This window comes from Stomoxys calcitrans, chromosome 4 (genome assembly GCF_963082655.1).
Source record: "Stomoxys calcitrans chromosome 4, idStoCalc2.1, whole genome shotgun sequence".
In the NCBI taxonomy this organism is placed as follows: Eukaryota; Metazoa; Arthropoda; class Insecta; order Diptera; family Muscidae; genus Stomoxys; species Stomoxys calcitrans.
This window is the reverse complement of record NC_081555.1, coordinates 14507603-14530280: the sequence shown is the minus strand read 5'-3', so window position 1 is coordinate 14530280 and position 22678 is coordinate 14507603. Positions and strand designations below refer to the sequence as shown.

The 22678-nt window shown below is 38.0% G+C and overlaps 1 protein-coding gene across 1 annotated transcript; it reads right to left on the bottom strand.

The window, feature by feature from the left end:
* Nucleotides 1–303: 303 nt before the first annotated feature.
* LOC131996735 (uncharacterized) lies at nt 304–2218 on the bottom strand. The gene is made up of 3 exons (XM_059366565.1): nt 1091–2218; nt 617–832; nt 304–336 (listed from the first exon to the last, which is right to left on the bottom strand). The coding sequence occupies exons 1-3, from the start codon at nt 2216–2218 to the stop codon at nt 304–306; spliced, it is 1377 nt and encodes a 458-aa protein (XP_059222548.1).
* Nucleotides 2219–22678: the final 20460 nt, after the last annotated feature.

Here is a 22678-nt window from a genome sequence, read left to right as displayed (position 1 = left end):
TTGTGCTTTGAACTGCCCATAAGTTGCGAAGCATCCCATATGTCTTGACGATATTACTTTGAATGTGGTTTGTCCACGTTAGCCTTTCGTTGAAAGTTACACCAAGGTTAGAAGATGTTGAAACAATTCTTATTGGAGTATAATTAATTGTTAATGGGTATTGTGCAAGCAAATCCGATCCATTTTTCGAGATTACCACACACTTTGACTTTGCTGGATTAATTTTTAACTCATTTTTAGTAGCCCAGTCGTTTACACGTTCTAAGTCCTGGTTTAGTCTGTCGACGCATTCAGTTAATTTTGTTAGATGTGTACTTGTATAAAGTTGAACATCATCTGCATAAAGATGAATATTAGTGTTTCGCAAAACACTAGGCAAATCATTTACATATATGCAAAATAACAAGGGGCCAAGTATAGAGCCTTGTGGGACACCACTTTTTGTATTAAGGATATTTGATACCATTCTGTTATGACAGACAGATTGCGATCTGTTGTTTAGATATGATGAAATAAGCCGGCATGCTGGTTTAGAAAAGTAAAACAGTTTCTCTAGTTTCCAAATAAGGATTGAGTGGTTGACTGTATCAAAAGCTTTGCTGTGGTCAAGCAGTACCAGAATTGATAACATGTTGTTGTCCATATTCAATCTCAGATTCTCAATAACATCGGTAAGTGCAGTTATGCAACTCCTTTGGGATCTAAAACCAGACTGTCGCTCCGTTAGTAATTTATTTGTGCATATGTAATTATTAATCTGCTTATGCATTACGCGTTCCAAAACTTTAGATAAATACGGTAAAATTGCAATTGGTCGAAAGTCATTGTTGGACTTTGGAACAGGAATAATTTTCGTGTATTTCCATGAATTAGGAAAGACAGACTTAGTTAGGATTGTATTGAATAAATATGTGAAATAAGGGAGACATTTAGGAAGCAAAATTTTCAAAAATTTAGGAGATAGCTCGTCCATTCCTTCAGCGTTGGAACTTATTGAGAGAAAACATTCCAAGACTTCACTTTGATTAACACATTGAAAGCAGAAGGTAGAGTCTGAAAGGTTATTGACCGAAGATGGTGATATATTTACGAAATTATTGATTGAAGAGTTTGGTGTCAGATTTTGGTGGTTAGCAAACATTTGATTTAAATCCTCAACATTCATGTCCGGAGTGGAAATATTTTTCTTTCCGATGCCAATACTACGAATAACCTTCCATTTTGATCCACTATTTACTGCCGTGGTAAATTTCTGACGATAGTATTCCGTTTTCAATACTTTGATTTTCTCATTGACCTGGCGTCTTGCTTCTTTGAAATTGTTATATAGAATTGTTGTTTTATAATATTTCCAACGTTTATATAGGGTATCTCTTCTTTGAATCAAATTTTTGACTTCGGGGGTAAACCAAGGCTGTTGTTTATGTATACCTTTTATTATTCGCAGGGGTACACAATAGTCATATAGCAAAGAAATGTGATGTTGCATAAAACTAACTTGGTCCTCAACAGATTCATAACCATATATTGCATCCCATGCAATATTGTTAGATAAATCGTTCAACAAGTTGTAGTTAAGTTTTCGAAAATCGCGAATCAGGTATTCTGTTTGATTTTTCTTTAGATTTACATCGTACTTTATAAATAATAAGTCGTGTTTGGAAAATGAGGGTGCAGAAAGTTGATCATACAGAAGAATTTTTTCCCGACAATTAACGAAAATGGCATCAATCAGAGTATTTCCAGTGTGAGAGTAGTGTGTAGGAATTGTGGTATTTACGGAATATAGTCCAAAAGTATTCATGGCATCAGCAAATTTACTTTCAGAAAGTAGATTGCTATTATAATCTCCAGAAATAATTACATCACTATAGAATACTGTGAGTTCTTCAATTGCATCGGTAAAATAGCCAAATGGAACGTTGCGATTTGGTCTGTATACTGTTCCAACAAGAATTTTTTTATTATCAGCACAAAACAACTCCAGGAATAAATATTCCATTGGATTATCATTATTAGATTTAAGTTTTAAATTACATTTAAGTTCATTTCGAAGATACATGCACACACCACCGGCATTGGTTACTCTGTCGGATCGAAAAAGTTTGTAGCCTTGTAGCTCATAGATGGAGTCTGCAATGTCTGAGTGGAACCATGTCTCAGATACACATATAATATCGATATTTGATGAGATGAACGTCTGCCTGAATTCGTCCATTTTGTTGTTTAAACTCTGGGCGTTAATATGAACTATCGACAATCCAGTTTTTTGTTTTGAAAGTACTCTGACCATATTGTAAAGACCGTCATTGGAACAATGGTTAACGTTAAGTGTCAATTAAAAATTTTATTCTGCAACGCATATTAATTTGATAAACAAAGTTAGTAGTAATGGTAAATGAGACTAGACGGTTTATGCAAACTTGATATAGGATCATATGAAGTCTTATGTTTGATATTTTTCTTTGAATTAGGTTTATATACATTTTGTTATTATCTTTATATGATTTGTTGAGGATTAAACAGAGTAACTGCAGTTTAGGATTAGCGAAAGAAATTGTTGAGATGTTCCAGAGAATCAATTCGTACACCTCTATCTTGTTCAGTTTGCTTCACATAAACTAGCCCCCGCAAAGTGAAAGCAGCTGATAATAGTTTTTGTTTTTTATATTTTATTGCGGTTTTGTTCCAGAAAATTTCAAATTTTAATAATTGTTGGTGAAAATTTCACAAAAATCGACAAGGATTTTATAAAGACGATTTTGTGGTACATACCAACCGGCAGAATGGATTTTAAAGAAATTGACATCAATTCAAAGATATTTTTCCAGAGAAGCGACTAATATATGTAAAAAGTAATTTTTTGAAAAGAAAAGCCACAAAAATTAGGAATTAATTTTCAATAAAGGAAGAAGAAATATAAACACAGCAAATTGTTGTTGTTTTTTTAAGGCATTACTTATAGGTGTGAATGCAAAGACATGGGTGGGAGTATCAGTGGTGAGAGTATAAAAAATCACTGGTATATGTGCGAGAGAAAGAGTATCACTATTTATATTAGGTGAGGGGGTTGTGAGGTTGTGATGTACGTGGTCCTACTCGGCATGTTGGACAGCCAATTTCTAAAGACACGGCTTTGTGTGGTAGTTTTATTGTTGTTTGAATGTATATCAGTTGGGAGCTTATACAACGAGACAAAAATTTTTGTACAGGTCGTATGCAGTTGGTAGGTGAGCGTCACTTACTGTATTTAAGCATAGAAGTCAACTATGAAAAAGATAGCCGGTTAGAAATGATTCTGCTCAGTCAAAGTAACTAATTGTGTGGCTATACTATGCACTCAGTGAACGAAATAGTTCGCGGGAAAGAATGCAGTATTTCTCAATATGTGATGGGCTCATATCTTTATTATGTAAAAACCAATAAGGAAAGGCAAACGTGGGGCAATGTCAACTGTATAATACCTATGTGTGGCTATACTATGCACTGAATGAACGAAATATTTCGTGGACAGTTTAAAGAAGTAGGGGAAAGGATGCAGTATTTCGCAATATGTGATGGGCTCATATCTTTATTATGTAAAAACCAATAAGGAAAGGCAAACGTGGGACGTTGCCAACTGTATAATACCCCTATGTGTGGCTATACTATGCACTCAATGAACGAAATATTTCGTGGACAATTTAAAGAAGTAGGGGAAAGGATGCAGTATTTCGCAATATGTGTTAGGCTCATATCTTTATTATGTAAAAATCAATAAGGAAAGGGAACCATGGGGCGGTGCGAACTGTATAATACCCTTACGGGAAATGGGACAGGTTCTAAACCTGTCACGAGATAGGTCCTCTATTGATAGGGACCAGTCCCCGATCTCGTCCCCTTATATGTAAAAAACCTATCACTTTTATAAGGGTTTGTCGCTCGAGGTGAAGAATTGCCACCATTCTACCTACGGTGCTAGAGGTCCTGGAACAGTTCGAAAAGGGTAAATATACTTTGCAAGTATTGTGTTGCCCAAAAAGTAATTGCGGATTTTTCATATAGTCGGCGTTGACAAATTTTTTTCACAGCTTGTGACTCTGTAATTGCATTCTTTCTTCTGTCAGTTATCAGCTGTTACTTTTAGCTTGCTTTAGAAAAAAAGTGTAAAAAAGTATATTTGATTAAAGTTCATTCTAAGTTTTATTAAAAATGAATTTACTTTCTTTTAAAAAATCCGCAATTACTTTTTGGGCAACCCAATATTTTTAAGGGAGATAAAGTTAGTTAGCAAATATATTTAATTTTAAACCATTATTAAGCGACTTTCTAAAAAACATTAAGGAATTATCAGAAGTTTTGACAATTGAAACTTTTCATTCCCTGTAGGATATGTCCTGTGACAGGTAACTAATTCTCCAGTTTAGGACCGGTAAATTTGGGTTAATTGACTACACTTTTTCCGTAGGGACCCTACACCTATCCTATTAGTACAATGTGGAAGCTATATCCAATTCTGAACCAATTTTGATGGACCTCGGTGGATGTTTTCAGATAGGTTATTAAACAATCCGCATCAAATTTCGAACAAATATGTTCAAACTGTAATAACTATGGTTGACAAATGACAACATTATTGCAAATTACCCAAAATCTGATGAACTTATATATATGGGAGCTATATCTAAATCTGAATTGATTTCGAGCAAACTTCTCAGATATTGTGGTAGTCATCGAGGAAAGCATTGGGCAAAATTTTGGCAAGATTGGTCGATAAATGCTAATGCAGTGGCTCTAGAAGTGAAAATCGGGCGATATATATACATAAGAGCTATATCTAAATCTGAACCGATTTTCATGAAATTCACCAGTAAAGTCGAGAGTCAAGAGGAAAGTCTTCCTGCCAAATTTGGAGAGAATCGGTTAACAAATGATCACTTTATTGCAATATTTTTAATAATCGGACGAATATATATAAGTGGGAGCTATATCTAAATCTGAACCGATTTCGATGAAATTCTCCAGTAATGTTGAGAGTCAAGAGAAAATCCTTACTGCCAAAATTACCATTTCATTGCATTATTACTGCAAATCGGACGAACATATATATGGGAGATATAATCAAATCTGAACCGATTTTTTCCAATTTCAAAAGCATTCGTCTCTAGGCCGATAAACATGTCTGTACCAAATTTTAAGATGATCGGATGAAAGTTGCGGCCTGTACTTTGTACACAAATTAACATGGACAGGCGAACAGACAGACAGACTGACGGACATAGCTAAATCGAACCAAGTGATTCTGAGTCGATCGGTATACTTATCATAGGGTCTATCTCTCTTCCTTCTAGGTGTTACAAACAACTGCACTAAGTTATAATACCCTGCACCACAGTAGTGCTGTAGGGTGTAAAAAAATATTTTTTTTTTTGTTTGTATGTCCATATACACAGAAAGAAAAATGTTCATGATATTAATGATTTTGTCATAACATCTATAAAAAAATGTTTAAATACATCCCAAAGAAACTGTACATAACATTTATGAAGCATGTTTCATAAATCTCAATTCAATGAAACATGTCATAATATTTATGAAAATCAAGCATATAGTTTATGAAAAGTTTTCATAACATTTATGAAAAACTTCATAATATTTATGAGTATTTTTCATAGGTTAGGTTGGGTAAGGTAAAAATGGCAGTCCTTAGACAATTTTAGGTCCATGGTGATACCACAGTAGCGACAGATCAAGGCCTCTGGTGGGTATCGAACCCACGACCCCTGCACTGGTAATCCAAGCATTTATTTTTATTTTTGTATTTTTTCATAGCATTTAAGAAAAATTTCATAAAAACCAATTGATTGGATATTAAGTTTAATTTATTGAGATGCAATTTTTACATAAATGTAGGTACTGTGTTGTTGTTGTAGTTACACTTGCTTGTGGAAGAGAGGTAGCGATTCTTGATCTGCCCATGGGAAGGCTGATTCGCCCATGGGAGGGCTAAATTTTGATGATCTAAGTTCTTACGCTTCAATTCCTCCTAAAGGCGATTGTCAGTTCGGAATGCTCCTAAAAATGTTAAGATGTGTTACATTATGGAATTCTAATGGAACAACGCGTAAATAAATTAAGTAGTGGAACAACGCGTATCCTCAGGTTTATTACAAATTTTCATAAATGAGACCATTTTTAATGTATACCTACATGGGCATATTGCAATAACATAATTTTTATATTTATGATAAAAATTATTAAGGTTTCATAAATATAAGAACTTTTTTCATACACAGTCATATTCATAGATTTACTTTCATTACGAATGTTCATAATATTTATGAATCCTTCATTAATATAATAAAACTTTTCATAATATTTAGGAACAAAAGGTTATGAAAGCCGATCATTGCATTTATGAAGGAAAATTCTCTCTGTGTAGACTACGTAATCTATTTTCTAGAAATGTTCGCCGTGAATAATGATTCTGTGTTGAAAAAACTTCATATGTGGTAGGTCGCCTTCCACGAACATACCCAAAAAGTATATGTTCTCTTTGGTATTGTTAGAGGTAATGCGACAAAAGGCATGATCAAAGCCATATGGTGTCCCAAATGGAAGGTATAGCGAATCTCACATAGAAATATGTCGTCATGTGCCTGGAGGTCATCCCAGCCTCTAAAACCAACAGTCACGATAAGGTAGCACTCAATTGAGAGGCTTTTAGAAGTGATATCAAGCAAACATTAATGTATGGATTCATCTTTCAGAGAGCCTAAACCCCAAAGGGCTTAACGGACTTGTATGGGATTCAAATCAAAGATATTTGAGAGCAGTGAACGAATTTGATAACCAACTTTTTGGACCAAGTCTTTGCCTCTCTCTTTCTAGGGTACCATAATGGGCCAAACTGGCCACCGAGTGAACTCATCTTTGGTCGGCAACCAATTCAACCTAACCTACTAACAAATTTCTCTGAGTGTAACTTTTTTGCAATATTGTACACAAACTTTTGAAGCCAAGATGCAACCATGAACCCTAGAACTTTAGATTACAAATAAGAGGAAATTTTTGTTGTGTGTATTGTAAATGAGGACACAGAGGAGCGTGCCTTGGTGCTCTAGTGTGTATTTAAAGTCATAATGATGGCATATCCTTTACTGAAGTAAACTATCTTGGATTTGAAACCTGAAGCATATCTGAAAAGGTTCACTCTTACTCTGATTATCATTAAGCAATGCTATAACCTAGACCTCTTAAGTTTCTTAGACAGTAAAGATGTAAGCCCACTTCCTTAGATAGTTTGATAATCCCTAAAAGGAATTTCAAGTTTCTGATTCTAGAATTTGTCATATAATCTTCTACACTTCGTTAGCAATACTTTTATACCCTCCACCAAAGGATGGGGGGTATACTACTATCATCATTCCGTTTGTAACACCTCGAAATATGCGTCTGAGACCCCATAAAGTCCATGTTTTGATATAGCTGCCATATAAATCGATCTTGGGTCTTGACTTCTTAAGCTTCTAGAAGGCGCAATTCATATCCGATTTGGCTGAAATTTAGCATGAAGTGTTTCGTTATGATTTCTAACAACCGTGCCATGTATGGCTCAAATCGGTTTATAACCTGTAATAGCTGCCATATAAACCGATCTTGAATCTTGACTTCTTGAGCCAGGGTTTAGGGCGAATTTCTTTGTGGTGCATGGACATATTCATTTCCACCGTCCTAACATTCTAGCTCTTTGTGAGACCCAGGTGCGTGAGGATTCAGATCCACAGGATTTTCACATCCCTGGGTACCACATTATGTCTCTTTTTATTTCGCATAGAGGCCTCGTGGTTTATGTACGTAATGATGTAGTGTTCCAAAGACGACAACACCTGGACTCACAGGATCCTCAATTTAATTCCCTATGGGTTAAAGTCTCAGATCTCAGAGATCGCACTATTCGAGTCGTTATAGATGGGTTCTCATCCAATGAACACAAATTGACCGCAGATGTACCCCAGGGCTCTGTTCTCTTCTCCTTATCTTTTTCTTATTTTCATCAACGATTTGTTGGGTCAGACATCGAATCCGATCGACTCATTTTGGGATGACAGTAATCCCTGCCGAGTCTTCGAGAGATTGAGGACAAGAGGCGGGTTATGGACGATACACTTTGTCAGGATTTGCTGTCCATTTCGGAGTGGGGTCGAATGAATCGAATAGATTTTAATGCACGAAAGACTCAGTGCTGCTTGTTGTCACACAAATGATTCGCTGACCCATTACGATCATCTTTGTCTATCGACGGTGTAGATAGTGAGCAATCAGAAGCTCTTGAAGTTCTGGGCATGAAAATACATAGTGATGTTCGTTGGGCTAAACATGTATTTGAAGTGTTGAAAGAAGCATTCATGTGTTTAGGCTTCCTTAAACGGTGTAAGAATTACTTCACTCCGTCTGATCGTCTTAACATCTACACCACTTTTATAAGATCGAAAATGGAGTACAACTCACATGTATGGGCTGGAGCTTTAAAATCATCCCTGGAGCTACTGGACTGGGTACAGAGGAGAGCTATGGCTTTGATTGGGGACAGTGGGGTTTCCAACTCTATTGCCCCCCTTGAACATCGTCGCAATTTGGGTTGTTTGGCGCTGTTCTATCGGTACTTTCATGGTGTGTGTTAGTCTGATATTCGTCTTCTTATTCCTGATGTAAGGATGTATATCAGGGATACTAGACATTCTGGGAACTCACACCAGTTTGTAATTGATTGGCCAGCGGATCGCACAATGCATTATAGAGAGAATTCTTTTTTCGCCCCAACCTTTCGTATGTGGAATCGACTTCCGGCTAATGTTTTTCCCACCCACTTAGACATCCGAGGATTTAAGACAAATCCTCCCCCCTCCAATTCCTAATTTCCTCTTGCCAACGCAATGCACTGCATTCATAGGGGATATCCCCTGCGTGTTGGCTGACAGAAAAAAAAACTACGGCCCGGCCGAACTTGGCACGCTTTTACATGTTATAGTTGACTAATGTAGTCATTAATGGACAGCCCCAAAAAAACTTTTTGAATAATTTTTCAATAAACAAATTTTGATTTGTTCTGATTATAAATCAAGCAATTCTCCCCCTTTTCAAAATTAATTACTACAAAAGACTAAGGGTGAGAGATTTCACCCCTTTCCTAACACAAAATCTTAGAAAACTTTTTAACCTTAGCCTACAACCGAAACAAATTTTCCCAAGGCTACTTAATTTTTAATAGCTTCACAAACATTGGTCACACTTATTTATAAAAGCCTAGATGTCATCATCATTATCATATCTTCTTCAACCCTCCTCTGCATAATGAGTTCTTTTATTCTCTAGGCTATCATGGCCCTTGAAAGGGGTTGAGAAACCCTTTCTTATATCCTTTTCCTTTGCCTTCTCGAAAGAAGGGGAGCAAAAACAAAACCTAGCGCCTTTGGCTGTATGGCTCGCCAGGCGACATTAAACAACTTGTTAACATCATTAATTATTACACTTAATAGACATAATTAAAGAGGCTAACAAAAACCAAAAACACTCAAATGCCAACAATCAACAACTGCTTGATACTTTGGAAATAACTTTTGCCTACTACGCTGCTCCTCATTCCCCACCTTTTTTTTGTGGGTTTTTTCCCCTCCTCGCTGTGTCCTTTTCGGACAAGCTGTAATAGATATGGCAGCTGAAGCTATTTGTTATTCTGTTATTGTTCTAACTAATCAAAGCAATTAATTGTTAAGTATTTAACAGACCAAAAGATAATCTACATAATGTGCTACTAATAGAATGTAGTAGGTTGGGCAAGGAAAACTTTCACTTCTAATGTGGCTTATCAAGGATTCATTTCGAAGAACATCTGCAAAAGATTTAATTAACTCTGATCATGCGAAAACGATTGGAAAAGACAAACTGTGATTAGTTTCCTTGCTCAACATGCTTACAACGTACAACAAAATGTTAGCATGCTGACCTTCAACGTGATCGCAGAGACACTGATGATGCAACTTGCATTAAAAGTCCTTACCCAGCCTGTTTTAATAAAGTTTAAATGGGGAAAACTGCTCTTCAGCCTAGGTGAATTCATGTACTCCTCAACTTTTGAGTATAGACCAGGTTTGATCATATTTGCATACAGCTGCCACATAGCCCTGTTTTCCGATTGAAGGTATTGAACGCCCAAAAGCCGCATTTCTTATCCAGAATTTACGAAGTTGGAGGATTCCCCTAACACTCGTACCAGCTGTTACGGTTAATAACCCTCTTGGCCCCTCGCCAACCTTGGCTCAATTCTGCACTCTTAAAGAATACACAGAAACGACACGAATTGAATTAATTTTCAGTTATCCCCGTCGATTTTTTCGCTAATAAACTTGGTATATATTGAAAAAACCTACCAAAAGTTGAGGTGAGGCAACCAACCTACCAAGAGATTAAAAACCTACCAAAAACGGCAACACTGATTGGTGTTGCGGTATCCTCTTCACCGCCATTGCCGGACACCAGTAGCTGGGAAAAATATCCTTTCCATATCCCAATCACACTATCGGTATCAGTTACGATACCTTTTTTTATCTATGCAGAAGGATGTGCATGCACCAAAATCATTAGTTTGATGTCTAACTGTTTGGTAGAACTTTTGGACTTCATTCAAACTTCTGTACATCTCAATTTTAAAATAAATAGTTCAGCGGGCAACCCATCGGCTCCTAGTGCCTTATTGTTCTTCAGTTGGTTTACTGCTATTTGGACCTTATTCTGAATAGGAGGTAAACACTCCATACCATCATCAGGTATTGGTTCTGCGGTACTGCCATACAGCATGGCTAAGTTTTTTATTCCGTCTTTTGTACTGTATCTTCATATCATGGTGTAAAAGATGTATCAGTTACGAGATTTCCTTTTTTATCTATGCAGAAGGATGTGCATGCACCAAAATCATCAGTTTGATGTTTAACTGTTTGGTAGAACTTTTGGACTTCATTCAAACTTCTGTACATCTCAATTTTAAAATAAATAGTTCAGCGGGCAACCCATCGGCTCCTAGTGCCTTATTGTTCTTCAGTTGGTTTACTGCTACTTGGACCTTATTCTGAATAGGACGTAAACACTCTATACCATCATCAGGTATTGGTTCAGCGGTACTGCCATACAGCATGGCTAAGTTTTTTTATTCCTGTTTTGTACCGTTATGAGATTTCCTTTTTTTATCTATGCAGAAGGATGTGCATGCACCAAAACCATCAGTTTGATGTTTAACTGTTTGGTAGAACTTTTGAACTTCATTCAAACTTCTGTACATCTCAATTTTAAAATAAATAGTTCAGCGGGCAACCCATCGGCTCCTAGTGCCTTATTGTTCTTCAGTTGGTTTACTGCTACTTGGACCGTATTCTGAATAGGAGGTAAACACTCTATACCATCATCAGGTATTGGTTCTGCGGCCTGCCATACAGCATGGCTAAGTTTTTTATTCCATCTTTTGTACCGTATCCTCATATCATGGTGTAAAAGATGTATCAGTTACGAGATTTCCTTTTTTATCTATGCAGAAGGATGTGCCTGCACCAAAGCCATCAGTTTGATGTTTAACTGTTTGGTAGAAGTTTTGGACTTCATTCAAACTTCTGTACATCTCAATTCTAAATTAAATAGTTCAGCGGGCAACCCATCGGCTCCTGCTGCCTTGTTGTTCTTCAGTTGGTTTACTGCTACTTGGACCTTATTCTGAATAGGAGGTAAACACTCTATACCATCATCAGGTATTGGTTCTGCGGTACTGCCATACAGCATAGCTAAGTTTTTTATCCCGTCTTTTGTACCGTATCTTCATATCATGGTGTAAAAGATGGAAAGCATTCATCCAGCGGCTAAATCGTAATGATTGATGCTATAAGCGAACATAGATTCGGATCATTACCTTTTTGCAGCTAAAGTTTCTCATCCGTGTGAGCATGGCGAGAAAAGTATGATCTGAAACTATACGGAAGCTCGACGTTGAAAAGCCGAAAACACAACAAATGGCCACGGCATAGTCCACTCGACTGATCCAACTGCTTGAGGAAAGCACTAAATGTCCCTTTGATATAACAGCGCAGTGGCAAACCATTTTCCCCTCCAAGGAAAATGCAGAGAAATCCGTACTAGAGTACCAAAAGCCTCCCCCAAGAAACCCATGGTGCGATCAAGAGTGTTGAAATGCTACAGAAGCCACCATACAGAACAACCCAGTAATCAGAAGCAACGCGCCAGATGCAGGACAGGTATCAAGAGAAACGTCTATTCTGCAGAAAGACAAAACGAAATGGAAAGACTTGAGTGTGAAGACCGGAAAATGTACCAAAGAATCAAACTTCAAACCAATGACTTTGGCTTAGGCAAATTCTCCTGCTGGCCATCGTAGCGCAGAGATTAGCATGTCCGCCTATGACGGTGAACGCCTGGCTTCAAATTCTGGCGAGACCATCATAAAATTTTCACCGGTGGTTATCCCCTCCTAATGCTGGCGACATTTGTGAGGTACTATGCCATGTAAAAACTTCTCCTCAAAAGAGGTGTCGCACTGTGGCACGCCGTTCGAACTCGGCTATAAAAAGAAGGCCCCTTACCATTGAATTTAAACTTGAATCGGATTGCACTCATTGGTACAAAATGAGGTCAAAGTAGCAGTGTAAAACAATAAGGCACAAGGAGCCGATGGTTTGCCCGCTAAACTATTTAATTTAGAATTGAGATGTACAGAAGTCAGAATGAAGTCCGAAAGTTCTACCAAAGAATTAAACACTGATGGCTATGATGCAGGCACATCCTCCTGCAGAGACAAAAAAGGAAATCTGGTAACTGATACATCTGGAAATCTGGTAATGTGCTTGGAATATGGAAAGAAAATATTTCCCAGCTGCTAGTGTCCGACAATGACTGCAAAGAGAATACTGCAGAACTAAGCCCTGATGGTGGTATATAAAATGTTTACCTACTAATCAGAACGAGGTCCAAGTAGCAGTGACTCGACTGAAGAACAACAAGGCAGCAGGAGCCGATGGGTGGCCCGCTGAACTATTTTATTTATAATTAAGATGTAAAGGAGTCCGAATGAAGTCAGACAAATCTACCAAGGAATTAAACATCAAACTGATGGCTTTGGTGTAGGCACATCCTTTTGCAAAGACAAAAAAGAAAATCTGGTAACTGATACATCTGGAAATCTGGTAATGTGCTTGGAATATGGAAAGAAAATATTTCCCAGCTGCTAGTTTCCCGCTATAACGGCGAAGAGAATACCGCAGAACCAAACCTGATGATGGTATAGAATATTTACCTCTTAGTTTGAATGAGGTCCAAGTAGCAGTGACTCGACTGAAGAACAACAAGGCAGCAGGAGCCGATGGGTGGCCCGCTGAACTATTTAATTTAGAATTGAGATGTAAAGGAGTCAGAATGAAGTCAGACAAATCTACCAAGGAATTAAACATCAAACTGATGGCTTTGGTGCAGGCACATCCTTTTGCAGAGACAAAAAAGAAAATCTGGTAACTGCTTGGGATATGGAAAGAATATTTTTCCCAGCTGCTAGTGTCCGACAATGGCTGTAAGGAGGATACCGCAGAACTAAGCCCTGATGGTATATGTATATTTCCTAATCAGAATGAGGTCCAAGTAGCAGTGATCCGACTGAAGAACAACAAGGCAGCAGGAGCCGATGGGTGGCCCGCTGAACTATTTAATTTAGAATTAAAATGTAAAGGAGTCAGAATGAAGTCCGACAAATCTACTGAGGAATTAAACATCAAACTGATGGCTTTGGTGCAAGCACATCCTTTTGCAGAGACAAAAAAGAAAATCTGGTAACTGATATATCTGGAAATCTGATAATGTGCTTGGGATATGGAAAGAATATTTTTCCCAGCTGCTAGTTTCCGGCAATAGCGGCGAAGAGAATACCGTAGAACCAATTCCTGATGATGGTGGCACAAAATGTTTACTTTCTAGTCAGAATAAGGTCCAAGTAGCAGTGACTCGACTGAAGAACAACAAGGCAGCAGGAGCCGATTGGTTGCCCGCTGAACTATTTTATTTGGAATTGAGATGTAAAGGAGTCAGAATGAAGTCCGAAAGTTCTACCAAATAATTAAACATCAAACTGATGGTTTTGGTGCAGGCACATCCTTCTACAGAGACAATAAAGGAAATCTGGTAACTGATACAGATAGAGTGATTGGGCTATAGAAAATTATTTTCCCAGCTGCTAGTTTCCGGCAATAGCGGCGAAGAGGATAACGCAGAACCAAACCTGATGATGGTATAGAATATTTACCTCCTAGTTTGAATGAGGTCCAAGTAGCAGTGACTCGACTGAAGAACAACAAGGCAGCAGATGCCAATGGGTTGCCCGCTTTTGGACTTCAGAATGAAGTCCAAAAAAACCAACAAAGAATTAAACATCAAACTGGTGGTTTTGGTGTAGGCACATTCTTCTGTAGAGAAAAAAGAGAAATCTAGTAACTGTGCTTGGGATATGGAAAGAAAATATTTCCCAGGTGCTAGTGTCCGACAATGGCTGTAAAGAGGATACCGCAGAACTAAACCCTGATGGTGGTATAGAATGTTTACCAGAATGAGGTCGAAGTAGCAGTGATCCAACTGAAGAAAAACAAGGCAGCATGAGCCGATGAGTTGCCCGCTGAAATATTTAATTTAGAATTGAGATGTAAAGGAGTCAGAATGAAGTCCGAAAAATCTACCAAGAAATTAAACATCAAACTGATGGTTTTGGTGCAGGCACATCCTCCTGCAGAGACAAAAAAGGAAATCTGGTAACTGATACATCTGGAAATCTGGTAATGTGCTTGGGATATGGAAAGAAAATATTTCCCAGCTGCTAGTGTCCGACAATGACTGCAAAGAGAATACTGCAGAACTAAACCCTGAATGAGGTCGAAGTAGCAGTGATTCAACTGAAGAAAAACAAGGCAGTAGGAGCCGATGAGTTGCCCGCTGAACTATTTTATTAAGAATTGAGAGGTACAGAAGTCAGAATGAAATCCGAAAGTTCTAACAAAGAATTAAACATCAAACTGATGGCTTTGGTGCAGGCAAATCCTTTTGCAGAGACAAAAAAGGAAATCTAGTAACTGATACATCTGGAAATCTGGTAATGTACTTGGGATATGGAAATCAAATTTTTCCTAGCTGCTAGTGTCCGGCAATAGCAATGAAGAGGATACCGCAGAATCAATCCCTGATGATGGTATACATACCTCCTAGTCAGAATAAGGTCCAAGTTGCAATAAACCAACTGAAGAACAACAAGGCAGCAGGAGCCTATGGATTGACTCCCCTAGGCAGACAACATACTATCAAGCGTACATTGTAAAACATTAAAATCTAAATCCAATGACATAATTGTGCCCCATCAATGCGGCTTTGAAGCTGGTAAATCTATCATACACTAAATGTTAACACCGCGCCAAATTCTGGGGAAAAAACCCGAGAAGGACAAAAAACTCTTACCATCTCTTTGATGACTACAAAGCCGCTTTCGACCGCCCCATACGCTGTGAGGTATTTAAAGCCATGTCTGATACCAATATCCCAGCAAGATGACGCTTGCTGATCTATATTCCTCATTAAGAATAAGAAAGAATCTTTCCGAACCACTCAGTACCAAACGAGGTTTCAGACAGGGCGACAGCTTATCGTGCGATCTTTTTAATATCCTCCTGGAGAAGATTATACGAGAAGCAGGTGAGAAGAGGTAAGAGAAGAGAAGAAACCATGCTAATCACCTATGTCGATGACATCGATATCATCAATCCCATGGAAGCCAGTTGTACGTACCGTATTGGCCCGATGGTGTCCTTCATCTGCAAGAGCTGTCTCCTCAGTGTACAACACACTGCTACAACAACAACATCGATGTCATAGGTCCGTCACCGTAGGTTGTAACATCAACCTTTAAAAAAGTCAAAAGAGAATCAGCAAAAGAGGGTCAGGCAGTGAATAGGGATAAAACAAAATGGTTCTTGCCTATTCCCAAACCGTCGTTTACACACGAGCGGATAAAGAAGAAGGAAAAAGTTGGGAACCAAAGTTTTGAGATAGTCAGAAACTTTGTCTACCTCGGCACCACTGTAACCGAATCGAATGACACCAGTTTTGAAATAAAGCGAAGATTTATATAGGAAAACAGTTGCCACTTTGGAGCAGCTTAGAAACAAAACCACCTTTCGACAGACTTAGATTACACAAAACAAGACACTGATACTACTTGTGTTGTTATATGATTTCGAGGCATGGCTACTTGTGAAAGCAGATGAGGCAGTACTTGGAGTGTTTGAGAGAAAGATTTTTGGTAAAGTTTATGGAACAGTTTGCATGGATAGAGAGTAGAGAGGCGTCGAATGAACCACGAGCTATGTGAGCTGTATGAGGATGTTAGCATTATATCAGAGATTGGAGTAGAAGCGCAGAAGATCGAGGAGCTTGGAACATTATTTTTAGTTCGGCTAATGGGACAAATGCTCTACCCTAGCCAATTAAAGTTTTAAAATAAGTAATCTTCATTTTCTTTATCCTTAAAGCCATTTTGTGGTTTCTCAAAGGCAAAAAAGCCATTTGGTGATTCTAACCACAAACATAATGTCGAACTTCTTGCATACACATGTTTGTCTTCCTTTGCCAAATATTTGTACTTCACCCCCAGAAAAGAGTAGCAAACACATGACCAAATAATTCGCCCCGTTTTGTATGATTAACAAAGGCAAGATCACCTTATAATTGAATTGGATTAATAAGCAAACGCTTCCTTTATGAGACAGAATACAAAAAACAAAGAAAAAATGGACAATGAAAAGAACAAGGAAATGAGCACATGTGTATTCGTATCACATTTTAACTTCTCCCCTCTTGCTGTAGGTTTCACATGCATTCTCCTCCCCTTCATAATCCAAGGAAGGACATTTACTTTCAGTAGCATATGTGGTGATGAGGATGACACGTGTCTTGCCTTAGAGGCCAGTAAAGAAAGTCACCATCATACGGTAAACAGATGCATGCATGAAGGACACAACCAAGGATGTAATTAAAAGTCAAACGTAGCAATTCTTACAAGTGGGAAATGGAGGGAAATTGGGTTTCCTCATTGCAATGAAGATAAAATAACATTAGAGTGGCGTTTGGAGTGGATCACCAAAAATGGATGAAAGACCATAACTAAAATGGAAATTTGTTAATTAACCATGATTTCCATAAAAAAAACCCAATTCAGCCAGGCTGAATTGAAGTTTTCCTATAGAAAAACCAATTCAGCGAGGCTGAATTGAAGTTTTCCTATAGAAAACCCAATTCACCGAGGCTGAATTGAAGTTTTCCTAAAGAAAACCCAATTCAGCCAGGCTGAATTGAAGTTTTCCTATAGAAAACCCAATTCAGCCAGGCTGAATTGAAGTTTTCCTATAGAAAACCCAATTCAGCCAGGCTGAATTGAAGTTTTCCTATAGAAAACCCAATTCAGCCAGGCTGAATTGAAGTTTTCCTATAGAAAACCCAATTCAGCCAGGCTGAATTGAAGTTTTCCTATAGAAAACCCAATTCAGCCAGGCTGAATTGAAGTTTTCCTATAGAAAACTTAATTCAGCCAGGCTGAATTGAAGTTTTCCTATAGAAAACTTAATTCAGCCAGGCTGAATTGAAGTTTTCCTATAGAAAACCCAATTCAGCCAGGCTGAATTGTAGTTTTCGTATAGAAAACCCAATTCAGCCAGACTGAATTGTAGTTTTCCTATAGAAAACCCAATTCAGCCAGGCTGAATTGAAGTTTTCCTATAGAAAACCCAATTCAGCCAGGCTGAATTGAAGTTTTCCTATAGAAAACCCAATTCAGCCAGGCTGAATTGAAGTTTTCCTATAGAAAACCCAATTCAGCCAGGCTGAATTGAAGTTTTCCTATAGAAAACCCAATTCAGCCAGGCTGAATTGAAGTTTTCCTATAGAAAACCCAATTCAGCCAGGCTGAATTGAAGTTTTCCTATAGAAAACCCAATTCAGCGAGGCTGAATTGAAGTTTTCCTATAGAAAACCCAATTCAGCGAGGCTGAATTGAAGTTTTCCTATAGAAAACCCAATTCAGCCAGGCTGAATTGAAGTTTTCCTATAGAAAACCCAATTCAGCGAGGCTGAATTGAAGTTTTCCTATAGAAAACCCAATTCAGCGAGGCTGAATTGAAGTTTTCCTATAGAAAACCCAATTCAGCGAGGCTGAATTGAAGTTTTCCTATAGAAAACCCAATTCACCGAGGGTGAATTGAAGTTTTCCTATCGAAAACCCAATTCAGCGAGGCTGAATTGAAGTTTTCCTATAGAAAACCTAATTTGGAGAGGCTGAATTGAAGTTTTCCTATAGAAAACCCAATTCAGCGAGGCTGAATTGAAGCTTTCCTAAAGAAAACCCAATTCAGCGAGGCTGAATTGAAGTTTTCCTATAGAAAACCCAATTCAGCCAGGCTGAATTGAAGTTTTCCTATAGAAAACCCAATTCAGCCAGGCTGAATTGAAGTTTTCCTATAGAAAACCCAATTCAGCCAGGCTGAATTGAAGTTTTCATATAGAAAACCCAATTCAGCCAGGCTGAATTGAAGTTTTCCTATAGAAAACCCAATTCAGCCAGGCTGAATTGAAGTTTTCCTAAAGAAAACCCAATTCAGCCTATAGAAAACCCAATTCAGCCAGGCTGAATTGAAGTTTTCCTATAGAAAACTTAATTCAGCCAGGCTGAATTGAAGTTTTCCTATAGAAAACTTAATTCAGCCAGGCTGAATTGAAGTTTTCCTATAGAAAACTTAATTCAGCCAGGCTGAATTGAAGTTTTCTTATAGAAAACTTAATTCAGCCAGGCTGAATTGAAGTTTTCCTATAGAAAACTTAATTCAGCCAGGCTGAATTGAAGTTTTCCTATAGAAAACTTAATTCAGCCAGGCTGAATTGAAGTTTTCCTATAGAAAACTTAATTCAGCCAGGCTGAATTGAAGTTTTCCTATAGAAAACTTAATTCAGCCAGGCTGAATTGAAGTTTTCCTATAGAAAACTTAATTCAGCCAGGCTGAATTGAAGTTTTCCCATAGAAAACTTAATTCAGCCAGGCTGAATTGAAGTTTTCCTATAGAAAACTTAATTCAGCCAGGCTGAATTGAAGTTTTCCTATAGAAAACTTAATTCAGCCAGGCTGAATTGAAGTTTTCCTATAGAAAACCCAATTCAGCCATCCTATGGTGGAGGGTATAAAAAAATAACCTTTTTGAATTAAAGGTTTCCTATTGAAGAATTTAAAGTAGAAAACCATTGTCAGCCATTGGGAGTTTTTTTGCAAAAATTTCTTGTTTATCTCCTCTTGGGCTTTAATCCATCAAATTATTTATTCAGGCGTGACGATCGATTTTTCTATTATTCACTTTCACTGCTGTCATCCACCACTAACATTGTAACTCTTCATCAGTTTACAAAAACACCGGCAAAATTGCGTGTAAATGAATTGCTAAGGGGTAATAAAAGGGAAACTGGTATATTAGAGGGGGTCATCTATACATAATAACACTTACCCTAATATTTGTCCCTTAGGTTTATTTGAGACCCCTCTTAATGTCTCGGTTTATTTATTCACTAATCACCCTGCGATTTGAAAGCCTTTGGCAATCTCATTACATTGAATTGTTTGAACTCCATCCTAGAAAGGGGATTAGGTTTCACAAGTCCAACATAAAGCACACCATCCCAGTAAAGACACATAGAGGAAAAAAACAAACTATTATTGCATCAAATGTTTGGTTCTGGGGAAATCCAAGTTCAGTGAGTAACCCTTCCACCAGTCAATACACTTCCCACCACCGTTTTTTTTTTTTTTCTTGCCAATCCCTGAATAGCAAATGCAATTTTTTCTAATTAATCTAAAAGGGTTCTACATCATCCTCTCTTGTCAATGTTGTTATTGATTTTTTTTTCTCCGATATTAGATTTTTGCCTATTGTTTGTGTTATTGTTGATATTCTTCTATTACTTCTTCGTTTTATCATCAGCTGCCAGAGTTTTTTTTTTTTTGGTTTTAGTTTCCGATTTAATTTTTTGGGGCGTTTTTATACCCACCACCGAAGGATGGGGGTATATTCATTTTGTCATTCCGTTTGCAACACATCGAAATATCCATTTCCGACCCTATAAAGTATATATATTCTTGATCAGCGTAAAAATCTAAGACGATCTAGCCATGTCCGTCCGTCTGTCCGTCTGTCTGTTGAAATCACGCTACAGTCTTTAAAAATAGAGATATTGAGCTGAAATTTTGCACAGATTCTTTTTTTGTCCATAAGCAGGTTAAGTTCGAAGATGGGCTATATCGGACTATATCTTGATATAGCCCCCATATAGACCGATCCGCCGATTTAGGGTCTTAGGCCCATAAAAGCTACATTTATTATCCGATTTTGTTGAAATTTGGGACAGTGAATTGTCTTAGGCCCTTCAACATCCTTTGTCAATTTGGCTCAGATCGGTCCAGATTTGGATATAGCTGCCATATAGACCGATCCTCCGATTTAGGGTCTAAGGCCCATAAAAGCCACATTTATGGTCCGATTTCACTGAAATTTGGGACAGTGAGTTGTCTTAGGCCCTTTGACATGTTTCTTTAATTTGGTCCAGATCGGTTCAGATTTGGATATAGCTGTCATATAGACCGATCCTCCGGTTTAGGGTCTTAGGCCCACAAAAGCCACATTTACTATCCGATTTTGATGAAATTGGGGGCAGTGAATTGTGTAAGGCCCATCGACATCCTTCATTAAATTGGCCCAGATCGGTTCAGATTTGGATATAGCTGCCATATAGACCGATCCTCCGGTTTAGGGTCTTAGGCCCAGAAAAGCCACATTTATTATCCGATTTTGATGTAATTCGGGACAGTGAATTGTGTAACGCCCATCGACATCCCTCGTTAATTTGGCTCAGATCGATTCAGATTTGGATATAGCTGCCATATAGATCGATTCTCCGATTTATGGTGTAAGGCCCATAATAGCCACATTAATTATCCGATTTTGCTTAAATTTGGGACAGTGAGTTGTGTTAGGCCCTTTGACATATTTCTTCAATTTGGTCCAGATCTGTTCAAATTTGGATATAGCTGCCATATAGACCGATTTCTTGATTTATGGTTTTGGGCCCATAAAATGCTCATTTATTGCCCGATGTCCCCGAAATTTGGAACAGTGAGTTAAGTTAAGCTCTTTGACATACATCTGCGATATCGCACAGATCGGTCCAGATTTGGATATAGCTGCCATATAGACCGATATCTAGGTTTTAGGTTTTTGGGCCATAAAAGACGCATTTATTGTCCGATGTCACTGAAATTTGAGACAGTGAGTTTGGTTAGGCTCTTCGACGTCCTTCTTCAGTTTTGCCCAGATCGGTCCACATTTGAATATAGCTGCCATATTGACCGATCTCTGGATTTAAGGTTTAGGGCCCATAAAAGAGGCATTTATTGGCCGATTTCGCCGAAATTTGGGACAGTGCTTAGTGTTAGGCTCTTCGACATATTTTGCAATTTGGCCCAAATCGGTCCAGATTTGGATATAGCTGCCATGTAGACCGATATCTCGATTTAAAGTCTTGGCCCCATAAAAGGCTATAAATGGGCCTTTTATGGAGCCAAGACCGATTTCACTGAAATTTGACACAGTGACTTATGTTCGGCTTTTCGACATCCGTGTCGTATATAGTTCAGATCGGTATGAGGTATATGAGTATAAGGTATGAAATTTTCACCGAATTTTGATGAAAGGTGGTTTACATATATACCCGAGGTGGTGGGTATCCAAAGTTCGTCTCGGCCGAACTTAACGCCTTTTTACTTGTTCATACTACAAGGGTTCACCGCTTGTCTTGCCAACATCCTCATTGAACATTTCACACCTGCGCAGTCAGTGCGTACGAATGCCTAGAGTGCAACATAACGTAAAAATTTGGAAGTAGGGGGAAAAAAGGTTAATTAGTCATGTGGAAGACCATCAAACTAAGGTGGATAATGTTTATGGCTTCATTCCACAGTTTAAGGATAATAGTTTAAAAAATTCATAAAAAATCCTAAGACTTAAGTTGTAAGAAACCTCAGTTTAAGAAATCTCATAACCATTCAATTTAGACCTTGTCGCTAAACTGGAGCCAGGAAACTCTTTTTTTGCTCCTTATTTTTACCTGTTACATTGTCCTCAATTAAAACCTCTCTGTTTTAATCTGCTTGGCCACAAAACTTGGCTTCCCTATTCAACTTTAGTGACCAATTGACTTTCTCATAATCCTTCATGGCAATTTTCACATCATCACCATCATCCGACGCAGCACCAATGTTAACACTTTTAAAAGAATAAACCAACAAACAAATCCTTTAATTACATATTTCACCCAGGGGCTTATTATGGACGGTGCATATTCAAGCTCAAAACAAAAACAGTATCGTGTTTTGCCTCCTTGTCCGCCGACCGTCTGTCCGTCCGTCCGCCGTTTACTAGTTATCCTTAAATGTTTTACAATTCTTGGGTGATTATCCGTTTATAGCGAGTGACCCCTTTTGCCACATTGTTGCACAATTGGAAGGACTTCACAACTTCTTTTGTTC